Raw genomic sequence first — 22,945 nt, forward strand, 5'->3', positions numbered from 1 at the left:
TAAGTTAAGCTCAACGACACAGCAGACACAACAGAAAGCATAGAGTTAAGCTGTTGTTGCTGGGCAAGAGTCTTGACCAATCACAGCCAGCCTCACACAGAGCAGGAGTCTTGGCCAATCATAGCCAGCCTCACACACAGCCTGTGTGGGAAATTCCCTAGCAGGAGCTGCTAGAAATTATTATTCACCAGAGAGAGAGAACAGAGCTGAACAGACATTCACTCCACTAAGAGCTGTGTTTTATGGAAGCAGAGAGGCCAAAATAGGTATATAAAACAGTTATATAATGTTCCCACTGTTAATGAACCGATTAGGACTGTATACTGAACCAATTATATATGTGTTTACTTACAGTTCCACCAAATTCAATTGCAAACTACAAAGTTCACAATCCAAATTCAAATTCTATATTGCAATCCAAATTGCATACAACCATACCAGATCATACTCAACCAATCTGCAAATATTATTGCTAGCTGCATATTGCAAATTGCGACCAAATTCAGCAAGTGAACTATCAGTTAGACCTCAGATATACCTCTCAGAGAACATAAAGTGCTTAAATAACTCAAAGTGACAGTACAGATAATGAAGAGATAAATATATCCACCATTTTATGTTGAAAGACAAGATTCAACAGTTGAACCACCATCCGAGGTGCAGAACAGCGTGACACCGCCGTACCCTGCACATGTGGTATGCTGGAGGGGCACTTTGACTTGTCCCTGCAGTCGAGGCTGAGGACATGGTGGAGGATGAGGAGGCAGAGGCGGACATTGTCGCAGGACCAACAGCATGACAACAAGAAGGCGGAAGCGGCGTGACCTGGCCAAGTTGCTGGTGTGCCTGTGCAGGAACCACATTCACCCAGTGGGTCGTAAAGGATATGTACTGTCCATGACCGTAGTTACAACTCCACACGTCGGCGCTACCGTGCACTTTGGCAGACACCGACAGGCTCAAGGACTGGCCCATCTTCTGTCCTACATATTTTTGCAGGGCTGGTACTGTCTTTTTCGCAAATAAATGACGGCTTGGGACTCTCCACCTCAGCTTGGAAAAGTAGGGGCTGCAGCATCAGCAACTTGAACAAGAGCACGTCCAGCTTCTGCGCTGTTGGAGCGTGCACGCATACTGCTATCTCTTGACAATTGCTTCGGTGATCGATTGCTGACAGAATGACTGACCAGGAGCAGGAGCTTCTGTACCAGCAGAAGATGGGAATGACGAACAGATCCCTTTGGCTGAGGTGGTGGAGCCTTGACTGGCTGAAACAGGGTGTGTGCCACTGAGTGATGCAGCGGTAGCTGCAGCAGGCTGGACCACCACATCAGAGCCAAGGTTCTCCCAGGCCACTGCATGGCGACGCTGCATATGTTGACGCAGGGCCATAGTGCCAACATTGGCACCCTGGCCACCCTTCACAGTCTGCCCACATTTTCTACATGTGGGCATGTTAACCTCCTCTGGCAGCTTAATAAAAAAACTGCCACACCGCCGAGTAGGTGATTTTCCCCTCAACAGTCCACACTGACTGACTGCTACTGCCGCTGCCTCTGTGAACCCCTGCACCACTACTTCCCAGGCAGGTAGGCTGCTGCGATGCAGGTGGTCCACCCTGGGTATGTTTGGCTCCTGACCTGCAACTGCTGCCACCCTGCTGACTCTCAGCCATGCTATCACCTTGCTGGCTCAGCCGCTGCCTCACAGGCAAGCTACCACCCTCTTCTCCTGATGAGGATGAAGCCCCTTCTGCACCCGGCTCCCAAGTGCGATTGGCTTTATCATCATCAAGTAGTGTCTGCACATTACTAATGTCCTGCTCAATGGTCTCTGGGTCAGGAGCCTGACCGCTCGCAACACAAGCTCCTGCCGCCACTCTCCTCATCACTTCATGCCCGCCTAGCGGAGGAAGCGGCAGATATCTCCTCCAGATCATGGCTGGGCAGTAGCTGCTGACTGTCCTCTAGTAGCTCTTCCTCACTGAAAAGTGTAGCTGAGCGCACAGCATATAGTACTTCTCACGGTGAGGGAACAGAAAAGGACAGAGGCAGGTTTAGGACAGATGAGGGCACAGGGCCTGCTCCCGGGCCATGCCAACTAAGGGTTGTGTCTGACGAACCCACCGACTGTTGGCTGGGGGTGTCTGATGTCACTTGGGAGGATGTGGATAACCGAGTTAACCAATCAAGAACCGCTGGGTTGCTGGTCAAGACACAACCGCTAGATGACACTGGGAGCTCAGGCCGCTCGCTGTGACTCTCAGCGTCCCACATATCTCTGTAAAAGGAACACTTTAAAAATCTGCCTATTTATCCAATGTATTTGCAATGTATGGTATTTCCTATTATCAGGCTGGCATTGTCATTACACCCATTCGCCCCTAGGTGGTGCGGGCTCCACTCATTTATATAGCTTGGGGTGTGTTAGAACAGGAAGTGAAGTAGTGTATCGTAGTGAAGGAGAGAGAGAAGCAAGTGTATGGAGGAGAGAAACAGGCCTTATCCACTATGTAGCTGCAATTTCTTTCCTCCCGGACCTGATCAATCCTGGAGATGACAAACTAAGAGTACTGTAGTTACAGCAGCTTAGCACTGGACAGTAAGTCTACATATAAATATGAAGCCTAGAAAAGGTTAGAGCTGAGTCTGGCCTATGGACTTCACAAGCGCAAGTGACCAAGAGTAACTTTCCAAGTTCCTGGACACAGCCGGATGACCAAGGTGACAAGTTATTCACTAGAAGCCTTCTGGAATATATTGAACCTGAATACTTCAGGAGAGCATCCTGCAAATAATGTTGCATAGAGTTTGCCTGCCACAAGTGAGAAACGCCCTAATTGGATAGCTCAAGATGAGTAGAAAACCGTATATTTAGTACCTGAGAGCTATGAAAAGTGGACTTAAATCTAATTATGCTTAATGTAGTGCTAAAGTACTAGAGAACTCCCTAACTGACAATTGCCTAAACCTGATAAAAGGAATTCTACTGAACCTATTTCTGAGTCATCACTCATGCCATATAAATGAACTGTATCTGTACTGACTACCTGAAGACAATTGATTCAGTAAATGTTCAACTGTTTGATTACAACTGCCTCCTCAACATTTCTACTACTACACTCAATATTTGCACCTTACGGTGATGGCATCATGAACACAGGGCCCAAGCCACCAAAACACCTTAAACACCTATACCATCAAGGGCACCTCAACTTCCATCTGGCTGGTGTTCCCTGCAGTGGAGAGTGCCCCGGAAGTTTTAGTGCTGTCTTCCCCATCACTGTACGTCGGCCCAGGAAGGCTCTGCTAACCGTGAGTAAATGAACTACTACCCCCATTGGCCCACTGTAGCCTCATGTGTTGCCCCTGCGACCTGGTCGTTGCAACTCCTGCTGCCACGCCCCCTTAGTCTGCTGCAACCTCTACTTGCGCCAGAAACATTTAGGCCTCTGCCACTCCTCTGTGCATGGCCTGGCATTCTCTGTCTGATATATTTGTAGCTGAACTAAACAACTTAAACTGAAATTAAAACACCCCTAAAAGTGACATATATTTTTCTTTTTGTACTAAAATAGGCCACTAAATGCTTTAACCACAATTAACTGCAGAAGTTAACTGAGAATATATTAACTGAGTGAAGTGCCTGTATATATTTCTTGTAGTCCTGAAATATGCCCCTATACGCTTTCACCATAAATAATTGCGACAGTGCAGTGCGTATATATTTTTCTTTTTTTTACTGAAATTCGCCCCTATACGCTTTCACCAGAAATAATTGTAGAAGTGTAATGCATATTTATTTTTCTTGTAGTACTGATATAAGATACTAAGATACAATATAAGCCACTAAAGGCTTTTCAACATAGCACTTGCAGCCCAAATAGCTGGAATGACAGAGCTGTCTAATGGCTATTTGGATTCCCATATAATCTTTCCCTTCACTTATAAACCACTTTCCTATCAATGTCCCTAGCACCTTCTGACGTCTCTCCCTGCACTAAGATGCTGTGAAATGATTCCTCCCTATCCTTTCTCTGCACTTATAAATCATTTTTTCTGTCTTTTTTTCCCACAATCAGGTTTTTCCAATTGCTATTCCTAGCGCCTTCACATGTCTGTCCCTGCACTCTGAATGTTGGAATTTTCTGACTGTAAGATGGCTGCCGTATTTATAGGGCTGTGACATTACAGGGCTGGCTGGCTGCTGATTGGCTGCATGCAGGCATGTCAATCTGGATGATCCCGCCTTCCCAGAGTTCCTTGCCCCATGTCCTCAGTCCTCACACGTGTAGCCGCCATTTTAGAAAAAATGCAATTTGTTACCATGAAGCGTGAGGAAATTCACATTCGTCGCAAATCGAATTTTTCCTGAAATTCGGACCGAATTACACTTCGTCAGCTTCGATTCGCAAAGGACATATATTGTCCTTGACCATATACAACGCAACAATGTCTGTATGACAATGTAAATTCACTGCAGAATGGCTAATAACACGTACATATTTTTCACATTAATACACCCCAACAATGGCTGTATAACAATGGTTCACTGCAGACCGGCTAATAAGACGTATTCTTTTTCCTATTAATATACCCCCAAAAAATAAATATAACAATCGCAATTCACAGCTGATTATATATATATATATATTTTGCCACTAATACACACCAAAAAGGGCTGTAATTTTCTCACTTCAACACACAACGGCTAATAAAAAATTTTCCCCGCTTCTACACGCCCCAAAAAAGGTTTAGAACATATAATTGCGGCCATGAACAGCAAATAAATTTTTTTGGGGGCACTAATACACGCCAAAAAAGGCTGTAATTTTCTTACTTAAACACACAATGGATAATAAGCCCCTTTTTCCCCCCACTAGTACACTCCAAAAAAGGCTTTAGAACATATATTCAACTGCACCGCACATAGGCTAATAAGACCCCAATAACAAGAAGGGTTTGCTGGAATTACAGAGGTATTGCAAACCTGAAATAAGCAGCAGTATAATGGCAATTTGGATCCACAGTCAGTGCAGCAAGGTGTAATAGGTTGTTCCTGTTACCCAGGCTGTAAACACCCCTATTGAACACTGTTCTGCTTCAATACTGTGGAATAATTCCTCCCTATCCTTTCCCTACACGTCTAATGCTTTTTTCTGAACTTCTATTGAGCAAAGTATAAGTTTTCAAGTCATTCCTACTACTGTCCCTAGCGCCTGATAACATCTCTCACTGCACTAAGTACACTGGAAAATGGCTGAATCCAAGATGGCTGGCTGTTGATTGGCTGCATGCATGGCATTGTGGGTGATCCCTCGTTCCCAGAGTTCCTTGCTCTATGTCCTAACATGTGTAGCAGCCATTTTAGGAAAAAATTGGATTTGTTACCTCGAAGCGTGAGGAAATTTGGATTCGGTGCGAATCGAATGATTCCTGAAATTCAGATCGAATTTCACTTTGTCAGCTTTGATTCGCTCATCTCTAATTATAAAAGCTCCACAAAAGGTATTTTTGTACCCAGCTCCTACCAACAAGTTATCATGTTTAACATGCCTGCAGGATCGCCATACATACTGCTCTGCGGCAAATTTTCCTTTATCTTGTTCCACCTAATCTCATGGTCAGGAACAGGCATTACCACAATCTAGCCCAAGATACCTCCCAGCAGTGCCAAATAATTATAACATTGTAGCACAGAATATCCAGCAGTGCCAAATAAATACCACTGTGCAGCACAAAAGTTCTCCCAGCAATGCCAAATAAACATTACACAAAATGCTATCCTGCAGTGGCAAATACATACTACAGTGCAGCATAAAATACCTCCCAACAGCATGAATAAATACCATAATACAGAATAAAATGCCTCTCAGCAGTGCTAAACACCACAATGCACAACACTGGCAGCAGCATTGTCGTCCCTAACCACCCCTCCCCCACTACCACCATTGATACCCCTAACCACCTCCCCCTTGCTGGACAAACATTGGAATTGGAATTTATGGAAAGGCCATGTTGGACTAGGCATATGCCATGGCCTAATGTAACAGATCATGTACTGTCCTTTATGTCTTCCACACACTTTCTTATTATTTGCTAACAAATGTGGCTATAGATATGTATTGTATTAATGCTAAGCAACAACACAATTGTGAAACATGCTTTGTGGTTAACACTGTGTCTTAAAACAGAAAATCATTCAGAATTTAGTTTTTTAATATATGTAAAATAAATAAAATTAAAAAAGTAATTAAAGGGAAGTTGTTATCAAATGTATGCTGCCCTCACTTAAGGCATTATAAAGTAGTGCCAAACAGGTTTGTTTTAGTGGTCTGTCATAAGTGATTGCCAAGAACCAGAAATGTTATCATCCCAGCCTGGGCCTGGAAAAGAGTTAAGGCTACCTGAAAAGAGTCATGGTTATTCATAAGCTCTTGCTGTACCCACTCTGTCAGTTTTTGGCTTGTTTTTTTTTCCTAGGGGAAAACTTCCAATCAGCAGCAGGTGGGTGGCAAGAGAGAGAGCTCATGAATAACTATGACTCTTCTCAGGTAGCCTTGACTCTTTTCCAGGCCATGGCTATGATGATCATATTGCTGGTTCGTGGAAATCACTTGTGAAAGACTGTTGAATTAACCGTGTCTGGCACTACCTTAATCTGTTTTCAGGTTCCATTTGATCTATTGTATCAAAAATAAAAATATTACTAGAAATTAAAGTCTCCGAATAAGACCAGAAACAATGCTAAATAGAATAGAAAAGAATTGAATAGAAAATAAAACAATAAACAAACAAACATATTTAATAACTAGTTTTTATTACGTTAGGTTATTACATCCAAATAATAAAACAATGTTGCATATATTTGGTATCTTCATGACTATTATTATAAAGTCATGTTTTTTATTTTTTACAGTAAATGGTATTGAAAAAAGAGCTTATTTTGGTTTCTATATATTCCATCACTGATAAAAATGTATATTACTCAAACACTAACTTACTGTATATGTACTATAATAAGATGCTTAAAAAGCAAATGGTACTGCAAAAACAAAGGCTTAAAATATAGATGTATGGCTGTGTAGACAGAAAAATATCAAAAGTTGTGTTTCACAGAATGTAAGAGAAAAATAAAAAGTCAAGACACCAATTATCAGGGCCATAATAAAGCTGGTAAGGGCCCCTAGGCAAAAAAACAAAACATTGATACTGGTCCCTATCACACCTCTGCAACTCAGACTACCTGATCCTTTATATATAGCTGCCACATTTACTGTAGGAGAGGAGCCCATGCATAAGAGTAGCCCTCTCCACTGAATTCTATGGGAGTTATGAAGATAGCAGAGCCAGTGATGTGCAACTCCACTTCTTTCAGCTGGATAGGATCACCAAACAGCCAAGAGGGAATTACTACTACAAGGTAGGATTCTCAGAGGTAAGCAGTATACACATCACTTTTATACACGGTGGCCAACAATTACTATTGTAAATGTATCTGGATTTAGGTGTAAATTACACTAAAATGTGGTACAATTTGGCTCATCTAAGTTTGGAGGTGTGGCTTGGTGGAAATAGGAATAGTTTTGTATCAAGGGTGTGGTCTAATATGCAACTTTTGCACCAAAATTGCACCACACTTCTGGCATAAAATTCTGTCACAATGAAGTATAGATAAAAGTATCTAGCCATGATCCAAATTCATCATCCAATCTGAGCCCCTGCAATAAATCTGGTGAATGTCTAGACAGCATGTTCACATTTACGCCATCTACTACAGGATTAGTAAATCTTCCCCAGTTATTATAGTAGGCTGGCTATTATGTTCTTATGGTTCTTTTGATGTGAAGTTATAATTGAAATTAAAGTGGTCTCTAACGTGGCTTTTGCCAGGAAAAAGCAGCGTACAACATTTCAGCTCATAGATCCTCTTAGTAAATAAAATCTATATACAATAACCTATAATTATAGAAATACCGTACAACAGATATAATGTAAATTATGAACAAACTATACATATAAATACTGTATACATTCTGTTGTGATGAAAGCTTTATTGACATAAAATTAACTCTTTCTGTCAGTTTTTCAATTTAGCTTTGATCCAGAAGAAACATCTAGTGCCACCTATAGATGGCTATTCAGCAAGTCAATTAATATATTTTTTTTTTTTATAGAATATTGAAACATGACTGGTTTATCAATGAGTTGAGTAGTAAAGCTCATAAAGGGTTTGATATTGACTTATAGGATAGCCACTCATAAGTAGCATTAGAAGGACAGCTTTCTTCTATCTTGAAGAGAGTTATTTTACATACAGTTTTTTTTCTCAGGGGGCATTACACTTAAAGTTCCCAGCTGGATCTCCGCAATAGGAATCATTACTATTCAAGAACTGCAAATTTTTTATTTTTTTTATTTTAGTAATCAACTTGGAATAATCAAATTTATGAATACCATTTGTTGAAAAATGACTAGAATAGGCTTTTTATATAATACTATGTTGCATACTTATTATATAGGCAAATAATGAAGCTGCTAGGGGGAGGCTGGAGAGAAGGGTCAAAGCTTTTGTTGGTTCTCTATGCTACGTTGTGTGAAGAACCTACACTGGACTCACTTCTCTATAGGAACTGACTTGTTAGCAAACAATAATTAATACCTTATGCAATTTCGGTTTTAAACTGCCTCTTTGTGTACATGCTGCGTATTGTTGAAGCCTTTGGTGGTTGAAGCCAGTGCCCAATTGTATTTCTTTGTGTCTATATCTGAAGAGCACTATATTGACCAAGGTTATTCAACTTCAGTGACCAAGAAAGCAGTGAGATTGTATTGACATCAAGTTCAGAAAGAATAGATGGTTGGACTATGGTCTTATCTGTTTTAATTAGTTTAACGGTTTTGAAATTATTTTTTTGTCTTTTGATAAGCTCAAAACCAGACTTTGGAGGCCACCATAAATGCAGTCCTTAGTAAATCCCAGACATGGTTGTATCTCCAGACGAAGAGCACTATATATCTGAAGAGCACAATATTGACCCAAATTTATTCAACTTCAGTGACCAAGAAAGGAGTGAGATTGTGTTGACATGAAGTCCAGAAAGAATAGATGGTTGGACAATGTCCCTCTCTGTTTTTAATTAGTTTCGCTGTTTTGGAACAATTTTTTGTCTTTTGATAAGCTCAAAACCAGACTTTGGAGGCCACCATAAATGCAGTCCCTAGTAAATCCCAGACATGGTTGTATCTCCAGATGAAGACCAAGTGGACGATTTTGTACTGGTTTGCCTTCTGATGAGATGCTTGGCCACAATTTGTGGACATAGTCTTGTTTTACTGATCAGGTTGAACATGTTGTTCTTAAATTTTGCTCCAATGAAAGCATAAAGAATAGGATTGAGACAGCAATGCAAGTAACAAATGCAGGATGTGATGGATAATGCAAAATCAAGATTATTTGTGGTAGTGCAATCATTAATTATATCCAGCAAAGTGAACATGTCTAAAAAAGCTACAATGTTATATGGAGTCCAACATAAGAAGAAAGCTACCACAACTGCTATTATAAGCCTTATTGCCCTCTCCTTCTTAAACTTTTGAGATCTTAGCAGTCTTATTATAATATGTGTGTAGCAGAACAGCATGCCGATTAGAGGCAACAAGAAGACAAGGATTTGGAATAAAAATGTTGTTGCCACTTTCCAGGACTTGGAATGGTTCTCAGGGTAGAATGGTTCACATGTAGTCATGTTGATGCGAGATTCGAATGACACAGAATAATATATAGCATCAGGGATACACATAATAATACACAGACACCATACAGTGAGGCAACTCCAGTGAACGTGGTTCTTCTTGTGTTTATTGTAGACCTGGACAGCATACACGATAGAGAGATAGCGGTCAATACTAATACAGACAAGGAGGAAAGTACCTGCATAGAAGTTGATCTTGAAAACGGATGCAACTATTTTACATAGGCCCTCTCCAAAGACCCAGCCAAAAGTTGCTTGTGCAGCCCAAAATGGTAAAGTAGAAACCAAGAGCATATCTGCCAGTGCCAGATGAACAATAAACACATCCGTGCTCTGCATCTTCTGCCTATTTGTCAGCATCACTAACATGACCAGTCCATTCCCCAGCATTCCGGCTATAAACAATATGCTATAGAAGGTTGGCAAAAAAATTTGGTCAAATATCTTGTTCTCCTCATGAAGACAGATATCAAAATCCGCACCATATGATATGGCTGAGTATGCAAATGTGATGTTTTCATAGTCGTTGTTAGTCTAAGAGGAATAAAAAAGACAACAATCAGAATGCAACACAAAGATTGGGACTTCTGTACTATAGTTTAACAGGTTGTATCATCTCATACATTGGGGGCATATGGCTAGGATATACCCCCAATGTCTGATAGGTACGTGTGTAACCTCTAGAACCTGCACCTATCTTTAGAACAGAGCCAGCAATTGGCTATTTTCAGCAGTCCCATAGAAATGAATGGAGGGCTGCCACACATGCGCAGTGCACCCTCCGGCACTTTGCAGGCTCTGTTCTAAAGATAGGAGTGGGTCCCAGAGACCGGTAACTATCAGACATTGGGGGCATATACTAGCGATATGCCCCCAACATATGACATTATACAACCTCTTTAACCACTTCAGCCCCGCTAGCTGAAACCCCCTTAATGACCAGGCCACTTTTTACACTTCGGCACTACACTCCTTTCACCGTTTATCGCTCGGTCATGCAACTTACCACCCAAATGAATTTTACCTCCTTTTCTCCTCAATAATAGAGCTTTCATTTGGTGGTATTTTATTGCTGCTGACATTTTTACTTTTTTTGTTATTAATCGAAATGTAACGATTTTTTTGCAAAAAAATGACATTTTTCACTTTCAGCTGTAAAATTTTGCAAAAAAAACGACATCCATATATAAATTTTTCACTAAATTTATAGTTCTACATGTCTTTGATAAAAAAAAAATGTTTGGGCAAAAAAAAAATGGTTTGGGTAAAAGTTATAGCGTTTACAAACTATGGTACAAAAATGTGAATTTCCGCTTTTTGAAGCAGCTCTGACTTTCTGAGCACCTGTCATGATTCCTGAGGTTCTACAATGCCCAAACAGTAGAAAAACCCCACAAATAACCCCATTTCGGAAAGTAGACACCCTAAGGTATTCGCTGATGGGCATAGTGAGTTCATAGAACTTTTTATTTTTTGTCACAAGTTAGCGGAAAATGATGATGATTTTTTATTTTTATTTTTTTCTTACAAAATCTCATATTCCACTAACTTGCGACAAAAAATAAAAAATTCTAGGAACTCGCCATGCCCCTCACGGAATACCTTGGGGTGTCTTCTTTCCAAAATGGGGTCACTTGTGGCGTAGTTATACTGCCCTGGCAATTTAGGGGCCCAAATGTGTAAGAAGTACCTTGCAATCAAAATGTGTAAAAAATGGCCTGCGAAATCCGAAAGGTGCTCTTTGGAATATGTGCCCCTTTGCCCACCTTGGCTGCAAAAAAGTGTCACACATGTGGTATCACCGTACTCAGGAGAAGTTGGGGAATGTGTTTTGGGGTGTCATTTTACATATACCCATGCTGGGTGAGAGAAATATCTTGGCAAAAGACAACTTTTCCCATTTTTTTATACAAAGTTGGCATTTGACCAAGATATTTTTCTCACCCAGCATGGGTATATGTAAAATGACACCCCAAAACACATTCCCCAACTTCTCCTGAGTACGGTGATACCACATGTGTGACACTTTTTTGCAGCCAAGGTGGGCAAAGGGGCACATATTCCAAAGTGCACCTTTCGGATTTCGCAGGCCATTTTTTACACATTTTGATTGCAAGGTACTTCTTACACATTTGGGCCCCTAAATTGCCAGGGCAGTATAACTACGCCACAAGTGACCCCATTTTGGAAAGAAGACACCCCAAGGTATTCCGTGAGGGGCATGGCGAGTTCCTAGAATTTTTTATTTTTTGTCGCAAGTTAGTGGAATATGAGACTTTGTAAGGAAAAAAGAAAAAAAATGAAAAATCATCATTTTCCGCTAACTTGTGACAAAAAATAAAAAATTCTAGGAACTCGCCGTGCCCCTCACGGAATACCTTGGGGTGTCTTCTTTCCAAAATGGGGTCACTTGTGGCGTAGTTATACTGCCCTGGCAATTTAGGGGCCCAAATGTGTGAGAAGTACCTTGCAATCAAAATGTGTAAAAAATGGCCTGCGAAATCCGAAAGGTGCACTTTGGAATATGTGCCCCTTTGCCCACCTTGGCTGCAAAAAAGTGTCACACATGTGGTATCGCCGTACTCAGGAGAAGTTGGGGAATGTGTTTTGGGGTGTCATTTTACATATACCCATGCTGGGTGAGAGAAATATCTTGGCAAAAGACAACTTTTCCCATTTTTTTATACAAAGTTGGCATTTGACCAAGATATTTTTCTCACCCAGCATGGGTATATGTAAAATGACACCCCAAAACACATTGCCCAACTTCTCCTGAGTACGGCGATACCACATGTGTGACACTTTTTTGCAGCCTAGATGTGCAAAGGGGCCCAAATTCCTTTTAGGAGGGCATTTTTAGACATTTGGATCCCAGACTTCTTCTCACACTTTCGGGCCCCTAAAAAGCCAGGGCAGTATAAATACCCCACATGTGACCCCACTTTGGAAAGAAGACACCCCAAGGTATTCAATGAGGGGCATGGCGAGTTCATAGAATTTTTTTTTTTTTTGCATAAGTTAGCGGATATTGATTTTTTTTTGTTTTTTCTCACAAAGTCTCACTTTCCGCTAACTTAGGACAAAAATTTCAATCTTTCATGGACTCAATATGCCCCTCACAGAATACCTTGGGGTGTCTTCTTTCCGAAATGGGGTCACATGTGGGGTATTTATACTGCCCTGGCTTTTTAGGGGCCCTAAAGCGTGAGAAGAAGTCTGGAATACAAATGTCTAAAAATGTTTACGCATTTGGATTCCGTGAGGGGTATGGCGAGTTCATGGGAGATTTTATTTTTTGACACAAGTTAATGGAATATGAGACTTAGTAAGAAAAAACAAAAACAAAAACAAACAAAAAATTTCCGCTAACTTGGGCCAAAAAAATGTCTGAATGGAGCCTTACAGGGGGGGGGGGGGGGGTGATCAATGACAGGGGGTGATCAATGACAGGGGGGTGATGACCCATATAGACTCCCTGATCACCCCCTGTCATTGATCACCCCCCTGTAAGGCTCCATTCAGACGTCCGTATAATTTTTACGGATCCATGGATCGGATCCGCAAAACACATGCGGACGTCTGAATGGAGCCTTACAGGGGGGTTATCAATGACAGGGGGTGATCAGGGTGATCACCCCCCTGTCACTGATCACCCCCCCTGTAAGGCTCCATTCAGACGTCCGCATGATTTTTACGGATCCATGGATACATGGATCGGATCCACAAAATACATGCGGACGTCTGAATGGAGCCTTACAGGGGGGTTATCAATGACAGGGGGTGATCAGGGTGATCACCCCCCTGTCACTGATCACCCCCCCCTGTAAGCCTCCATTCAGACGTCCGCATGATTTTTACGGATCCATGGATACATGGATCGGATCCACAAAACACATGCGGACGTCTGAATGGAGCCTTACAGGGGGGTTATCAATGACAGGGGGTGATCAGGGAATCTATATGGGTGATCACCCCCCTGTCACTGATCACCCCCCCTGTAAGGCTCCATTCAGACGTCCGCATGATTTTTACGGATCCATGGATACATGGATCGGATCCACAAAACACATGCGGACGTCTGAATGGAGCCTTACAGGGGGGTGATCAATGACAGGGGGGTGATCATGGAGTGTATATGGGTGATCACCCGCCTGTCATTGATCACCCCCTGTAAGGACTCCATTCAGACGTCCGCATGTGTTTTGCGGATCCGATCCATGTATCCATGGATCCGTAAAAATCATGCGGACGTCTGAATGGAGCCTTACAGGGGGGTGATCAATGACAGGGGGTGATCAGGGAGTGTATATGGGTGATCACCCGCCTGTCACTGATCACCCCCCCTGTAAGGCTCCATTCAGACGTCCCCATGATTTTTACGGATCCATGGATACATGGATCGGATCCACAAAACACATGCGGACGTCTGAATGGAGCCTTACAGGGGGGTGATCAATGACAGGGGGGTGATCAATGACAGGGGGTGATCAGGGAGTGTATATGGGTGATCACCCGCCTGTCATTGATCACCCCCCTTTAAGGCTCCATTCAGACGTCCGCATGATTTTTACGGATCCATGGATACATGGATCGGATCCACAAAACACATGCGGGCATCTGAATGAAGCCTTACAGGGGGGTGATCAATGACAGGGGGGTGATCAGGGAGTGTATATGGGTGATCACCCGCCTGTCATTGATCACCCCCTGTAAGGCTCCATTCAGACGTCCGCATGTGTTTTGCGGATCCGATCCATGTATCCATGGATCCGTAAAAATCATGCGGACGTCTGAATGGAGCCTTACAGGGGGGGTGATCAATGACAGGGGGGTGATCAATGACAGGGGGTGATCAGGGAATCTATATGGGTGATCACCCGCCTGTCATTGATCACCCCCCTGTAAGGCTCCATTCAGACGTCCGCATGATTTTTACGGATCCATGGATACATGGATCGGATCCACAAAACACATGCGGACGTCTGAATGGAGCCTTACAGGGGGGTGATCAATGACAGGGGGGTGATCAGGGAGTGTATATGGGTGATCACCCGCCTGTCATTGATCACCCCCCTGTAAGGCTCCATTCAGACGTCCGCATGTGTTTTGCGGATCCGATCCATGTATCCATGGATCCGTAAAAATCATGCGGACGTCTGAATGGAGCCTTACAGGGGGGTGATCAATGACAGGGGGGTGATCAATGACAGGGGGTTATCAGGGAGTGTATATGGGTGATCACCCGCCTGTCATTGATCACCCCTCTGTAAGGCTCCATTCAGACGTCCGTATGCTTTTTGCGGATCCGATCCATGTATCCGTGGATCCGTAAAAATCATACGGACGTCTGAACAGAGCCTGACAGGGGGGTGATCAATGACAGGGCGGTGATCAATGACAGGGGGGTGATCAGGGAGTTTATATGGGGTGATCATGGGTGATCAGGGGTTTATAAGGGGTTAATAAGTGACGGGGGGGTGTAGTGTAGTGTGGTGTTTGGTGCGACTGTACTGAGCTACCTGAGTCCTCTGGTGGTCGATCCTAACAAAAGGGACCACCAGAGGACCAGGTAGGAGGTATATTAGACGCTGTTATGAAAACAGCGTCTAATATACCTGTTAGGGGTTAAAAAATTCGGATCTCCAGCCTGCCAGCGAGCAATCGCCGCTGGCAGGCTGGAGATCCACTCGCTTACCTTCCGTTCCTGTGAGCGCGCGCGCCTGTGTGCGCGCGTTCACAGGAAATCCCGGCCCTCGCGAGATGACGCGTATATGCGTCGTCGTGCGCAGGGCTGCCGCCTCCGGACCGCACATCTGCGTTAGGCGGTCCGGAGGCGGTTAAGGACTAGTTCATATAAACAAATGGCTCTATGACAAACTTAGTTACACTTGATGGAATGGATACATCTGGTTCAGGGGCGTAACTACCATAGCGGCAGACCATGCAACTGCTATCGGTCCCAGCGCAAAAGGGGGCCCAGTCTTAGTTGGGATTATCTCCTCTTCTACTGGAGGTGAAAAGTTGGTCAGGACTCTACCCTCTAAAGGAACTACTTTTAGCAAATGAGGCAAATGTTAATTTGATTTACGTCTCTCTTGTTTATTGACTTTGGCAATTGATTGGCATTTTTTTACTGATAAAAATAAACTATTTTTAAACTATAAACATTTCTTTTTTTAAAGCATTCTAATTTGCAGCATTTTTTCCACACTTTCTTTAAACGTTTGTAAAATATTGTATTTACCATTTGGCTCAACTCCTTCTGTAAATAATATGCATATATAACTTGTAAAATAGTATCCAAAGGTGAAAATATACTAGACTTTGCCCTCAGTTACCATGCCATCTTAAATGCAGAAAAATAAGCTCCGTGTACAGAGAGGATGAATGAGAGGATGTCACCACACTGCCACTGTTAAGCCAGGCATTCCAATCTCCTTTGTCCTAATGCCAAAACACTGCTCCTACCAGCCAATCCTAGGACCAGACGATACATTGGTTAGCCCTAATATGATGATTTAATTTGTCCTAATGCCAAAACACTGCTCCTACCAGCCAATTCTAGAACCAGACTATCCATTGGTGGGCCCTGATATGATGATGTACCACAGCATCTCCCATGAAAGCTTGCTGAGTCTATGATGGACATGCACTGTATGGTAGGCCTGAAGTCACATCCACTCTGTTGGGCTCAAGAAGTACAGTCAGAACCTAGTCTCATTCCACCAACATAGTTTGGGTCCATGACAGCATATTTCCCTATATGCTAGTAGATGTTTCCTTAATGCTTGGATTTAGAAGGTTATACTGTATGTATGGTTAAATTGCACCAAAAAGAAATTATCTTGTGAGGAAAAAATGTATCACTGAAAATTAGACTATATCTCAGGTGAATTTTGTATACATATCACTGAAATAGTAAATATCCCCTTAAAAATTACAATGTGGGTGTGTTTGTGTACTTATTTATTATGTTATTTAGGGGCAACAAATTGGCTCAGTGTCTAAGGACTAAAGTGTCAGATACTGGATATGCCCCTATTTATTGATATTAGAGTGTCAGACCTATCCCGGTCAAATGCACAGCTTTTCTAAGAATAGAACTATCTGTAAGCTGTAAGGTTTCCCTTCATATGAGTCTCAGACAATTCTTTTACAAAAAACTTGTAAAGTACAGAATTTCATTCAACTCTAGTGGACATACTGTTTTTAACCAAAACATCCATTCTGTTTTTTTTTCTGAAGTATCTTCGTGTCAATGTCCCCACCCCTAGTAGAGGGACGTATTATCTCAACAACGCAATATTTCAGAGAGCTAGGATTTCCTGCATGTTTCTCTTGAATATGTCGGGCAATTGGGGTATCTCTTTTGTGTTTTATATCTCCTAGGTGATCCCCCATATGTCTCCTAAGTTCTCTTGTGGTTTTACCCACATATTGCATTGGGCATGTACATGTGCATAATTAAACTAATCTCACGCTTTTACAGTTTGCATAGTCTCGAATATCATATACTTTTTGCGTGGATACACTACGGAAGGCTTTTGTGACATGAATTTATGGACAGGGGTGGGGGGGAGGGAGTGTTAGTTCAGTGGCAGATTTTATGGGATGGGCAGGGCTTAGGATTTTTTTTTTTTTCTGGTACAGCGCTCACCACATAGGAATTTATTTATTTATTTATTTATTGTTTATATATTTTATATGTAAAATTGGGAAAGGGGGTGATTTATACTTAATATTTTGGTGTTTTTTTATTTTTTATTTATTTTTTATTTAATAACTATTTCCCCCTTAGGAGCTAGAACCTGGGATCTTTTCATCCCTTGTCCTATTCACCATGATAGAGCTCTATTAAGGTGAATAGGACTTTACACTGTCCATGCTGCTCTGTGCTTAGTACACACAGCAGCATGGAGCAGACTATGGCAGCCAGGGCTTCAGTAGCATCCTGGCTGCCATGGTAACCAATCGGAGCCCCAGAATTACACTGCTGGGGCTCCGATCAGAAGCTGCCACTAACACCAAAGAGAAGTAGGGGAGAGGGGACCCTGTGGCCACTGCCACCAATGATTTTAATACTGGGGGGGTGCACTGCACCACCAATGATTTTAATACAGATACAGGAGGCGGGTGAGGCAGAATCACATAGCCGCCACCCGACCTCTGACAGGGACATGCGATCAGCGGCAGTTAACACCTCAGGTGCCGCACCCGCCTCCTGTATCTGTAATAGGACCTTTCATGGGTCCATACTTTATTAACTAAGTAGCAGGAAATGTAGAGCTGCACCCAGGGATCTCCCTGCACTTACTATCATATCTGGGGCTCCGCTCCATTCGCTCTCTGTGGCCCCCATTACCGCCTCCCATGCTGTATGCTAATTACTACTATAGGAACACCAGAGAGGAGACATCAGCTTCTCTCTAGATGGCCCAACTGTAGAAGATAACACCCTAATGGACTCTATAGATGTGGAGGCCTTATACAGCAACATCCCACATGACAAAGGACTCTTAGCGGTAAAACATTTCCCAAAAATTAGAGGTACAAATTGTATCCCCCACAACGATTTTGTACTACGACTTATTGAGTATGTTCTTAAACACAATTATTTTCTCTTTAATTCCAGATACTTCCACCAGCTCAGGAGCACTGCTATGGGCAGTGCCTGTGTGCTGACCTACGCCAACTTGTTCCTGGGCCGGTGAGAGGATACTATGGTGTTTACCGAAGATAGTAAATGAACAACTTTCATCAGTTTCTGGGGTCACTTCATAGACAATGTTTTTATACTGTGGAACGGTCCCAGAAAACCTTTCTGGATTTTATAGAGGATATAAAAAACAAACAACATTGGGATGCATTTTATTTCAGAAATCAATGAACAACACATGGCTTTTCTTGATCTTGATATCCATCTTGAACATGGCCAAATATGCACCCAGACATATAGAAAACCTACTGCCACAAACAGTCTTCTTAGATGGGCAGCCATCATCCTCTCAGTCTTAGATGTGGCATACCCAAGGGACAATATCTACGAATTCGTAGAAACTGCACTTTAATCGGCAGGCTAGAGAATTACAGGGCAGATTCATAAGAAGAGGTTATCCCCCAAAAGTACTCCATGATGCTTTTAAAAATGCCATAAAAAAAAGATAGGACTACCCTTTTAGACCCAAACAGATAGAAGGATGGGTCTATACACACGGAACATAAAAGTAATCAATATACCCGTATCATAGGCACATTTGATGACTATCATAGAAAAATACGGGGTGTTTTATAAAAGTACTGAGACCTTCTAAAAATGGATCCAGACATCAGAGACACAATACCAGATCATCCGGCCATTACATTCAGAAGAGGAAGATCCCTCAGAGATCGACTGGTACACAGTCATTTTGAACCAGTCAAAAAACAGGGCATGTGGTTACATGTGTATAGATGTGGAGGCTGTATTGCCTGTCCATACATTCATGTCACAAAAGCCTTCCGTAGTGTATCCACGCAAAAAGTATATGATATTCGAGACTATGCAAACTGTAAAAGCGTGGGATTAGTTTACTTATGCACATTTACATGCCCAATGCAATATGTGGGTAAAACCACAAGAGAACTTAGGAGACTTATAGGGGATCACCTAGGAGATATAAAACACAAAAGAGATACCCCAATTGCCCGACATATTCAAGAGAAACATGCAGGAAATCCTAGCTCTCTGAAATTTTGCGTTGTTGAGATAATACGTCCCTCTACTAGGGGTGGGGACATTGACACGAAGATACTTCAGAAAGAAACAGAATGGATGTTTAGGTTGAAAACAGTATATCCACTAGGGTTGAATAAAATTCTGTCCTTTACGAGTTTTTTGTAAAAAATTGTCTGTGACTCACATGACGGGAAACCTCTACTTAAAAAACAAAAATGGTCAAGCTTACAGACAGCTCTATTCTTAGAAAATCTGTGTATTTGACCGTGATAGGTCTCACACTCACATCAATAAATAGGGGCATATCCAGTATCTGACTCTTTAGTCCTTTGACACTGAGCCAATTCTTTGCCCCTAAATAAATAAATTAATAAATAAGTACACAAACACATCCACATTGTAATTTTTAAGGGGATATTTACTATTTCATTGATAGGAGGAAAAAATTTGACATATTTGTGTATACCTATTTAACAACATCCCTAATGGCTACCCAAATTAGATGCATGATGTAAAGTAAATTCATCACTGTTCTTCATCTATATGATCTCTAGCTGGAATTGGTTACATAGAACTGTCTCTGTAATCTATCTGTAATATGCTGTATTGCACCATACTGTTAAAGTTGATGAAAAAGGGAATTCAAATATAGATAATAATACCATAAATTCTTTTAACTTTAAGTGATCTTATGATTAGCAATGAGAATTTGCAAATACATTTTAAAAATGAGTACACTGTAGAATGGCTCTTGTAAGAAAACCACATTGTAACATCCCTACATTTTTTGAAATTACATGCATTTTATTACACAGACTCATACATTACATGAGTTGATACCTGTCATTCAGATACATTTACAATTTAATTACAAATTGTAAAAAGTATTAATTCTAAATGCAAATCAAACAAAACTATCAAACATGCACTGAATTCTAAATTAAAATGACAAATATATTGTTAAAATCGCTCAAAATAATGTAACTTATTGTAAATTCACTGAATAATCACTAATTCTACAATAACATTTCTGAATTATTTGGTATTAATACAGTTATTAGTCACCTAATTATATTTGTTTTAAATGCATCTAAGTTCAGTTATTGTACAGTTCTACAAATTATTTTACTAAATTTCTAAATTAATGAATGTTTTATGGAATATACAGGATTACTTTTCAAAATGTACTACGTTCAACTGGCATGTATTAAAAAGCATTCATTTTCTTTACTCACCATGTCGATGACAAGGTACATGTTAAGCAGAAGCCCTTGTTTCACTTTTAGTCAGCTCAAACCACCATTGCTTTGTGGAATGTGACATATAGTCATAGATACTCATAAGATATATGATTGGGAGGTGGGGAGATAGGAAGTAAGTGCCTACTCTGTATACCTCTTAAAGGGCTTCAAATTTGTCAAATATGGCTGTTAAATGCTATCATGTCATGCTAAGAGAAATTAACCAATTTAAGTGGGATTGACTGAATCTCCTCCAACAGATGATATTGACAGAAAAAAGGATTAGCCATGTTCAGTTTCAACTGCGAATACTTTTGTGCTCAAGGGAGATACCTAGTTGTAACTTTGCGATTGACAACACATGCACGCTTGAGCCAAACCAACATACTGTATACATGTATGAAGGCAGAGCAAGCGTTTGTCTCACAACTGCTGAAGGTATATGTGCACCTGATGCTACTTTAACTAATTAGATAACTGCACGAGAAGCAATTCATTATGTTAATATCATTTTAGATTATCCATAACTCTGTGGCAGTTGAGTTCAGATACAGTGGTTTGTATGGTGCTAATCTCCAAACCATGATTCTCTAGCTGTTTCAAAAGTACAACTCCCAGCTCACCCGAACAATGATTAATGTGCGTGTGACACGTATGGCTGTGCCCAGTGTATTAGTGGTGGCTGTGGCATGTGAGTGCTATGTGTTGAGTGTGTATGTCTAAGATATGAGTGGCATATGTGTGGCATGTGTCCAAGGTATAAATGGTGTGAGTACAGAATGTATCTGCTGATTGATAATACTGGTGTCTTCCTATGTGGGCCTTCTAGACCCTTTAGGCACCATGACCCTTGTGCAACGGCTACCTCATCAATCCATATAGCAACCTGTGGCTCTCCAGCTCTTGCAGACCCACTAAATTCTATTCCTGACTCATATCTTAGACATACAGTCATGGCCAAAAGTTTGGAGACTGACAAGAATTCTGTTTTTCGTAAAGTTTGTTGCTTAGGTGCTTTTAAGTCTTTTGTCCAATATTTATATTTATATTGCACTGAAGTACAAATCTAAGCATGTGATACATTTTATTTTATCTTTTATTAACTATTCCATCAAGCAATTCATCCTGACAACCCATTGCTTGGAGTTTTTCACAATTTCTGTGTTTTTGTTTGCCCACCCGCTTTCTAGGGATTGACAACAGGTTCTCAATAGGATTGAGATCTGGGGAGTTTCCTGGTCCATGGACCTAAAGTTTTAATGTTTTGCTCTAAATTATCACTTCTGCCTTGTGACATGGTGTTCCTTCATGCTGCAAAAAGCATTGTTCATTGCTAAATTGCCCCTGGATTGTTAGGAGACGTTGCTCCTGGAGGATGTTTTGATACCATTCTTTGTTTGTGGCAGTGTTCTTTGTGGAAAAATGAGCCCACTCCAATGGATGAGAACCAGGTCTCAGGATTCTTTACTGTTTGCACTCACAGTGAGGCGCTGGCTTTTGAAAGATTGTATGGTGTCAAAAAGGATAGCAAAGAAGGATCAAGGACAGACTGATATTCTGAAGGAAGTACAGGGACTGGACTGCAGTGGACTGGGGTAAAATTATTGTCTCTGATGAAGCCCCCTCCAGACTGTTTGGGAAATCTAGAAAAATGACTGTCCAGAGAAGAAAAGGGGAACACTACCATGAGTCCTATGTCATGTCAACAGTAAAGCAACCTGTAACAGCGGTTGCTGTGCACCGTTGTTCCCCTGCTTACTGCCGCGGTCCTGGGCGCTGTGTTCAGCGGTGATCTGCTTCCAGTGCTTCACCATTAACCACTGCAGTCCTGAGCTCTTTCCTTGTAGGTATTTTTTATTATGGGATCCACTCCACAGTTTCCTTTCAGCCCTGGCCACAGCATGCTTTCTGCTTGTTCCCTGCAGCACTTCGTTAAGGGCCGACGCATGTCACTTCCTGTATTTATGGGTTAGATCTAGTGACCTCACTGACCAATACTAGCTCTCCTGCTCGTATATAAGTGGCTTAGCCCCCTTCCCAGATGCCTGAGCATCAAGGTCCTTGTGTCCTGCAAAGGTTGCTGATATCTCTGCTTGTGTTCCTGGACTCTGCTACCTGCCTGATCCCTGCCTACTTGCCTTGAACCTCCTGTTGACGACCAGGATTGCCTGACCTGACCTATGCCACTGCCATGTTCTATTGCTTGTTTGATTTCACCTCTGCCTCGGATATACA

General features: G+C 41.7%; 1 protein-coding gene across 2 annotated transcripts; it reads right to left on the reverse strand.

Annotated features, from left to right (window-relative positions):
- Positions 1-6,814: 6,814 nt before the first annotated feature.
- On the reverse strand, positions 6,815-20,831 carry LOC122938175 (C-X-C chemokine receptor type 3-like). Of its 2 annotated transcripts, none has more exons than XM_044293532.1 (2): positions 20,705-20,831; positions 6,815-10,288 (listed from the first exon to the last, which is right to left on the reverse strand). In XM_044293532.1, exons 1-2 carry the CDS (start codon positions 20,723-20,725, stop codon positions 9,221-9,223), a joined length of 1,089 nt encoding a protein of 362 aa, XP_044149467.1. In that variant the 5' UTR covers positions 20,726-20,831; the 3' UTR covers positions 6,815-9,220. The 2 variants fall into 2 exon arrangements, with proteins under 2 accessions (XP_044149467.1, XP_044149468.1); XM_044293533.1 differs by lacking the exon at positions 20,705-20,831 and adding an exon at positions 15,999-16,197.
- Between the last annotated feature and the right edge of the window lie 2,114 nt (positions 20,832-22,945).

Source organism: Bufo gargarizans, chromosome 5 (assembly GCF_014858855.1).
Source record: "Bufo gargarizans isolate SCDJY-AF-19 chromosome 5, ASM1485885v1, whole genome shotgun sequence".
Lineage (NCBI taxonomy): Eukaryota > Metazoa > Chordata > Amphibia > Anura > Bufonidae > Bufo > Bufo gargarizans.